Source organism: Musa acuminata, chromosome BXJ3-4 (genome assembly GCF_036884655.1).
Source record: "Musa acuminata AAA Group cultivar baxijiao chromosome BXJ3-4, Cavendish_Baxijiao_AAA, whole genome shotgun sequence".
Classification (NCBI taxonomy): Eukaryota; Viridiplantae; Streptophyta; class Magnoliopsida; order Zingiberales; family Musaceae; genus Musa; species Musa acuminata.
Genome location: NC_088352.1, coordinates 36,073,262 through 36,081,394, shown reverse-complemented (window position 1 = coordinate 36,081,394; position 8,133 = coordinate 36,073,262). Strand labels below are relative to the sequence as shown.

At 39.2% G+C, this 8,133-nt stretch overlaps 1 protein-coding gene across 3 annotated transcripts; it reads right to left on the bottom strand.

Moving 5' to 3' along the window:
* Positions 1-493: 493 nt before the first annotated feature.
* Positions 494-6,676, bottom strand: LOC135637117 (uncharacterized). 3 transcript variants are annotated; one of them, XM_065149543.1, is made up of 7 exons: positions 6,536-6,676; positions 6,075-6,201; positions 5,448-5,987; positions 2,014-2,509; positions 1,717-1,798; positions 1,131-1,414; positions 494-844 (listed from the first exon to the last, which is right to left on the bottom strand). In XM_065149543.1, exons 1-6 carry the CDS (start codon positions 6,572-6,574, stop codon positions 1,211-1,213), a joined length of 1,488 nt encoding a protein of 495 aa, XP_065005615.1. In that variant the 5' UTR covers positions 6,575-6,676; the 3' UTR covers positions 494-844; positions 1,131-1,210. The 3 variants fall into 3 exon arrangements, with proteins under 3 accessions (XP_065005615.1, XP_065005616.1, XP_065005617.1); XM_065149544.1 differs by lacking the exon at positions 6,536-6,676 and adding an exon at positions 6,289-6,529; XM_065149545.1 differs by lacking the exon at positions 6,536-6,676 and having other exon boundaries at positions 5,448-6,010; positions 6,075-6,529.
* Between the last annotated feature and the right edge of the window lie 1,457 nt (positions 6,677-8,133).

Below are 8,133 nucleotides of genomic sequence, written 5' to 3'. Positions count from 1 at the left end.
ATATCTCTCTTGACAAAGGAGAACATAAAAAATAAATTTAAAAAATATTATTATAAATCAACCAAGGATGTTCGAAGTTATTATACGTCTATTCAAGGATATACGATCGATCATCATGGACATCGATAATTCATCATTTGTTTTCCTCAATGCAAGCATACGTGAAAAGAATTATCTATTTTGGATAAATCATGTATGATTTTATTCATTCAAATATATTTATTTTAAAAAATAAAAAATAAAGTTAATACGACAAGACGTAAAAAAGGATTCTTGTTTGAAAAAAATCTCAATCGGCCAGTGGACCCGTCATGAACTATGGGACATAATTGTGACAGGTGAACCGATGCCATAAAATGGTCACTTGAAGTCATAATAATCTAACTTCATAAGTAACAGTGAGAAGAATCCTTGGAATTTAACCAAAGGACACATTTTTATTTGACTGGTAATAGAATGTTATTATGTTACTTTGTATCAACACATCAGAATCCTTCTTCCTGAATTAATCATCTTATTAATTTTCAATTATCTTTAAGTGTCTCAAAGCTGCAGATTGGATGACAGAGGTATATATATCTTGGAATGAGAATGGCTTGAACGACAAAATAAGCTCTTCGTTGTGACGACACTGCACCTCCACTGTATGACAGACCAGAGAGGACAGGAAGATGTGACCTGCTTCCCCCGTGTCAGTAGAACTTTCAACAGTTCGATAACACCACCCAGAAGAGATTGCTGTGATGATATCCATGAAGAAGACATTCCAATCTTGGTTTCTTTAATGGGGTCGTTGCCTACTCATTCTCCATTCACATCATATTCTATAAAGATACGGGCAAATCTGTGAAGAGATATGGAACATGTATCAAGGGACACCAGACTGAGCATGAAGAAATAGACAATATGAGTCTCAACCAATGCTGCAAAGGCTTGCATGGTAGATCATATACTGGACATGACTTTGAGAAAACTGTGTAAGTTCTTTCCCACTAAATAAAAGCATGATAAGAAAGGCCATAAAGAATGATGATTTGATTTCAGTTAAAAGCGGCCACGATTTAATTGAACAGATGGCATGTTAATTATATCACTTTACAATGAAGGCAAAAAAAAAAAGGGGGAATTACCTGAGACTACAGCATCGTCGAGCCAAGAAAACTTCTTCTTGTCACACTAAACTTGGATTGTTCCTTCAAACTGAGGTGCACTAGGAGCACCAACTCCAGCAGGAAAATGAAGAAGGAATTCGACCTGTTCTTCTGATATACTCTGCTTGCTGAGCAGTTTTGGAAGCTTGCTGATTCCTTGTGACTTCGGCCGCAGCACGTTTATCTTCAGCCTTGTGTCTTACAGCTGCTAGCTGGTTCATTAACTTCTCATGTGCACAGGCCCTCATTCTTTCCACCTCTACCTGCAAATGATGGGCATCATCGTATCAGAAAACTTCAGTTGTGGGAAAAGAAAACCAGCAACAGCATGAAAGCAAATTCGGTAAACATGCGTATTCCAAATTGAGCGAAGCCGGATTGTTGTTCTTTAGAATTATGCTTAATTTATCTTAACATAAATTCTAAGAGATGGAGGCAAAGTTGAAATTATGTGAGTACCAGGACACATCTGAAGTCGTAACAAATAGCAGTTGCACCACGAGAACCTCAATTAAGATTTACAGAAATATAAAAACATATCATCTGTAGAAACTATAGAATGTACCTCAATCTTCCTCATTTCAGCTTCAATCGTAGCTTTTTGATGATTTTCCCATGCTTGGATCTTGATCTCTTCTCGTTTAAACCTGGGAATTAATTTTCTTTTAGATAAAAATAGCAAGAGAGTAAACATAGAAATAAATACAAATGCTTAACGAGCTTTCTCGAGCAATTAAAGGAGGACAACTCTGAAGAGCAACACGAGTCTATTTGAACACAGACCAATTCTTAACCAGATTCCTTAAGCGATTAAAGAAGAACAACTCTAAGGAGTAACATGAGTTTATTTGCACAATACTACCTAGCAAGATACTTGGTCTTTTCTGCTTCTTCCCAGGCTGCTGCACGCACTTCGACGACACTTTTGTATGGCTGATCCTTCAACACAGTCACAGTTGAAATTGATGCATCAGTATCTTCTTCTTCCTTGCTGGCCCATGCAGCTATGTTTGTCTTGCCCAATTTTTGGCCTAGCACCATTATTTCCCTCCTAGTTTTCCTTTGTAGCTCCTTTTCGGACATCTCCTTATCGTTCAAATCGTCATGGCAGTCAACTGAGTCAGTCTGGGTTGAAACTGGAGCTCTTCTTTGTGGAGTTGCTGGCCGGGAAGAAGTTGGGCTGTAAAGTGGTGAAGTTGCTCCCGCGGGAGTTCCTGTACAAGAAGGCTCCTGACTTGCAATAGGAGTCATTTCTGTGCCCATATCTCTCATGGATACAGACCTAACAGTTGGTGCGGGTGTCACAAATGCAGTTGCACTCTGAATAGATGTGGATGAATCATGCCAACTAAGATTCACTGCAGAAAGTCACATATAACGATGACTCCATTGTCACATGTAGGCTGAATCATTGAATAAAATGACAACATAACATGGATGGAAAATCCAATAATTGCAAGACATGCATTTACAATCGCCTAAATTATACAAGACTATGCAAGTTTTCCTATCAAGGTAAAGATCTCTTTTGAATAAAAAAATGAAAACAATTTCATTTTTGAAAATTGCAACTTTAACTTGACCCGCTATCAAGAATGTGCCACTTGGGTTTATCACTCAGTATCTTGGATTCATTTTTTCTGTGTCACTATACGGGAAACATAGGATTTTGGATCCTGAAACAATTAGTTTGCACCACAACTACAAACAAGTTACATACGGAACTTGACTATGACAAGCAAAACACAAAAGAATAAGAAAATTAAAGCAGGTACTTTTTCAGAAGCTTTCTATTCTTTTACTGCATACATGAGTAGTGGTCAAACGTGCTAAGTTGCTGAGTATTCGTCAAGATGCAAGTTGACAATGATGCAGTACTCGATAATCCATTTGGTTTGAAAGACAGTTGACAGAAGATGCCCTCAGTCTACAATGATCACCTATTGATTCCATCTATCTAGTCCTCGAGATTCATCAAGGACGTCTTGTAAGAATGAAGATAGCATATGTTATTGAGTTTGCCAATTGCCAGCATTTGTTTTTCTATGTTTGCACTCTGTTAATCAGATAAACTGCAGTTTGATATGTATGATAGCAAAGAACCTGACCTACCAGCAGTTATCATGGCTACTGTGATTGTATGAAATCTTCTAAGCCAGGGCACGCTATAGGATGATTTGCAAGGTAACTCATTGATTATTCAACTAGAGATGGATAACCTTTATGGAAGCAAGAGTTCATGTGACGAAACATGGAAATTAGGGTCGAAAGCTGGCTCAAAAATAAGTTAACATGATTCATACTGTAACATTGTATAAATCTTGGATGGAATGCCATATCTGAAACTTCTATGACTTCATATGCTGCTAGGCACTAATTTCAATGCTGATGCTTACACATCTTATGATCTACATCAGAACAACACATAATAAGATATACCAGTTTCAGCTTTATTCTATTTTTTTTCCCTTGATTCCTTTTAGTGTTAAAACTTGAATCTTGGCATGTTTCTAACAGCTTAGAAGAATTATAAATATTAACTGAAGAAAAGAAAAAACAATCAATTAAATATAACAAAGAACATTTCATTTACTTTACCAATAACCAACAATCAAGATAGTATAAAGGTTCAAGACTTGAACTGGATCTGACATGAATACAGAAAAGAAAGGAAGAAATTGAAGAAATGACTCAATTTCCATTGGATATAAAAATTCACAAAAAAAAGTTAAATAGGATGATGGATTTCTGTAAATAAGGGTCACTTATATATCAGAATGTTGGGAAGATTAAAGTAAGAAGCTCAAAAAGGGAGTGCAGCTGAATCTGGATGCTGAAATGGATCAGTGGCATTTAGAAATAATCAAAAAGAAGCTTGCACCTACATTAAGTTACTGAAAACAATTAACAGCTCAGTTTACCTCTCCTTATGGAACTGTGCTACAATCTTTCTGTCAGACACATTCAAACGGTACTCATGAAGTGTTGACAAAGGCACTTTAGTGCAGAAATGCCAAGTTTGAGAACCATATTTTTTAAATAGCTCATGGATGGCACTGGAAGGGTGATCCTAAAGGTGGAAATGTTAGGACAACACCAAAGCCAAAATAAAAAACCAAAGCAGCAAAATTGTACATATCTTCACAAAGAACGGTGGTAAGGCTACAACATATTTCCATGATGTGGTAAAGTGTGATTTACAAGCGGTAAAAAGATATGAAACTATCCAGTATAAGTTACCGCTAATGTTTATCATGGGGCTAGCGAAGCAAAATTCTGAAATTTAATGAGCTTTGGAAGTAAGGAACAAGACAAGGTGGCAAGGTACAATGGTGGGTATAGGATTATTGGGTCAACAGTGATAAATATTTGTCCTAATGAACTCTGTTTAGATGTTCTATACTACAGCAATTAACTGTTTAATTCTGCCCTTAGAATGTTTGTTTGAAGTAGAGGATTACAAAAAGTAATGACTCAGCATTTCATGACATAATTTCCATATAATAGTTTCCAAGTGTGTGTATCATTATCTGATATTTCCATAGAATAGTTTACTAATGTACGTATCATTATCCGATAGCTATCACTACGGCACAAAAAAGTACTTTGGTTGATATGACTAAACCGATAATCACAAAGCAAGCAAACAAGGTACAAATAAGGTGTATGATCATTGGGCCAGCAATGATAGATAAATGTGCTAACAAACACTGTTCAGATGCTCAATTCTACAGTAATTCACTATTTAATCCTGTCCTTAAAATGCCTGTTCGAACTACATGATTACAAAAAGAAATGACTTAGCATTAGACTAATAATTTCCATAGTTCACAAATGTGTGTATCATTATCGGATAGCCATCACTGGGGAATAAAAGAGGTACTGTCGTTGGCGTTACTGAACCGAGAGTTACAAGGCGAGTAAACTATTTACTGAAACACCAAAAACTTGTTGTTCTTTGTTTCAATCTATGGCTGATCCTCCTAAGTTTTTCTCATTCTCCAAGCACACAATACCTGATTTGTTCATTGATAATTTGCAATTAAAAGCGATAGTGCATGCGTACCAGTAGGATAATGACTTGGCAACCAAATAGGAATGCAAATGTTTCGGATGATGGTATAGAATACGATGCAACAACATAACAATATGAGACTGAATCATAAAAGGATGGAGTAGACATGATAAAGAACCAGTCAGCAGCAGAGGTAAAAGCTAACCAATCATTTTTATGAAACAGAAGCTGTAGAATGGCAAGGAAGACGAGCAAAGACGACGAGAACAGATCGAAATTACCAGCAGAATCAACCACAGGATTCTCCACCACAACCGTAGGCTTCACCCCTAAATCCAAACGAAGATGAGGCTCTCCAACCCAATTCACGCTCTTAATCCCACTGATTTCCTTCTTCGCTTGGCTCCCGTCCACCCTCTTAGTGTCTGCTTCCTCTACGACATTCAAAACAACCTTCGCCGCAGCCTGTCGGCTGACGTATCCCGCCAAACCTCCCCTCCTCGCCTGCCCTCCACCGGCCTTACTCCCACCTCGGTTCGAGGTGGGGCTCGCAATCCACTTCTGTGCATCGTCCCATTTCGACGGTGCCGGCTTCGAGAACGGCGGCACGAACGCTGCTGCAGCCGTCAACCGGTGCGGCGGCGTTCGCTCCGCCTTCTGGAACTCGAAGCCAGACGACACATTCTCCGCTTCGAAAGAGTGCTCTTCTTGTGACTTAACCCTCGGAAACCCCATCGCGTGATCTCTCGATCTGTGGCCGCTCGCCATCTCCGACGAGGTGGAGCACTCTACATCCTTGCAGCTATCCGCCGCACTGGCCCCTGCAAGATTTCACCAAAGCATTCTATTAATCGAAGCGTAAAAATCTCGTCTTTGTTCAACCAATACAAGAAAGGAGAGATCTTTACTCCCGTCATCGAACTCAGAGGGTTCGGATCTCAAAGAAGTCTTCGATTCGAGCTCCTCCTCTTCCTTCCTCCTCTTCTCCACTCCAAGCAGCATCGCCCGCAACTTCTTAGGGGAGAATCCACCGCTCTGAACCGCAAAACACCAAATTTAAACCACAAATCCAACTAAAACCATAAGAAATCCCCATCCAAGCCCCCAAGAAGTGATCTTTACGGTAGACTCCATCTCTGGTCATTTCAAGCTCGAATGATTACAAGAAAAGGCAACGAATCGGAGCGGAAGCAACACGACGGGACGAAAAGTTCCGCAGCAAAATCGATGCGGCGGGGGACCCATGTAGCAGGTTTGGTTTGCGAGTCTCAGATAGCAGTCCTTGAGCTCAGGTTTGGGAGTCTCAGAGAGCAGTCCTTGAGCTCAGAGAGGAAAAGAGAGAAAGATAAGGCGAGTGATTAGAGATTACCCGAGGAGACAAAGGCTTGTGGATGCGTTCGTAGTCCATGGAATCAGAAATGTGGAGAGGCAGAAAAGGAAGGAAGTGTGTGTGCCACCACTGCGCGTTATAGATGTGATTCAGAACCAACTCACTATAAATAACTGGATGGGAATTGCCTTTGGGAGGGGACCAATACTCGGTCGTTGGAAGTTACTGCAACGGGTGTTGCTAAGGTTTGGGATCGAGAAGCTTTAGTACTGTCTCTTCTTTCTTGACCTCCAATGAATTCCCTCAAAATCATGTCTTGAGTATGGATTCCCATAAAAAAGAAGATTTTGGTACAAATGTAAGATAAATAGCTTGGGAAGAAATGATTCACTGCAGTAATTCTGCAGAGTTTATGCTGTCGTGTTCATCCCCTGAAGTCTCACAACACTACACGCAAAGAGAGCTCCCCTTCCTCGTGTGACGTCTGCAGAGAGACTGGTTTGCATGTACACGGCAACTACATCGGTGTTTGAAGTCTTGTCCTCCTTTTCCCAGCGTGACGCCTGGCGGACGTTGACTGGCACCGGGTCGAAGGAGAATAACTTCGCTCCTTCATGACGGCTTCCATACGCCAATTGAAGGCATCAAAAGCAGCGAGAGCGCAGGGGATTACGGAGGGACGATTCAGATGACAAGACCACACGCCAAACTCCCACCTTTTGGATCCAGAGATCTCGAAAACATTCTGGCCTGGGCATGGTCATCGCGTGGGACCTCACTTGTTCTTTGTTCAACCTTGCATCCCATGTCAGGGAAGAAAAAGGAGACTTGAATAGCTTTCGAGGCAATGCATCTTCTTCTTGTTCAGCATCTTGGACCGGGATGCGATTAATGAGAGAGGATGAACATTGGCTCTTCTCGGGGATGCATTGCATGCTCTGCGACCAAATTTCTAGTGTATTTAGCTGATTAACCTTCATGATCATTGAACTTTCAGGTGCAGCTGTGACTAAAGATCGTGAAGTATATTTTTTATTGGTTTTACTGAGAGATTGAGAACGGCAAAAGAAATTGAGAAAGACATGAGAAAAATAGCACTTTTGTCGTGCTTAATAAATGCTGAAGAAGAGTCCGAACAATCAAAAGAACAAAAACATGTCGGTATTGTCAAATTGCTGCTATTGCTACTTGCATTAGAAACTCGCAAATATATGTTTGATGGATCAGAGAGAACCTGAAAATTAGAAAAGAAAGGCAATAAATGATAGAAAACAAAGAAACAAAATTTCTCATTTCAATATATTCTAGGAATTCGGAAATCAGGTGAATTTTTAATCATAGTTATCATAATTCCTATCAAGTCTGAGGTTATTGGTGGAATTAGTAGGTCAATTGATTAGGATGGTATGTTTAATTAAAATATTTTAAAATGTAAAATAATTTAAAATCTAAAATCTAAAAAATAAAAAAAGGATGATTTCTCTATAAAAGACTCATATTTTGGGTATTTCTCAATTGATAATCCTATTTTATTTTATGAATAATAAGAATGAGGCTCTAAATAGAAAGATCCTTTTTTTTCTAACCCTAAACAGTACCCTTAATTGAAAAATGTCCAAACTATCTTTCAAAATTTT

Excerpts from the sequence above, each read along its gene's own strand:
- LOC135637117 (XM_065149543.1), bottom strand. The coding sequence starts at position 6,574 with ATGGACTACGAACGCATCCACAAGCCTTTGTCTCCTCGG. Across the intron at positions 6,202-6,535 it reads ACAAGCCTTTGTCTCCTCGG|AGCGGTGGATTCTCCCCTAA; the intron begins GTAATCTCTAAT and ends TTTGCGGTTCAG. Across the intron at positions 1,415-1,716 it reads CTGAAATGAGGAAGATTGAG|GTAGAGGTGGAAAGAATGAG; the intron begins GTACATTCTATA and ends CATCATTTGCAG.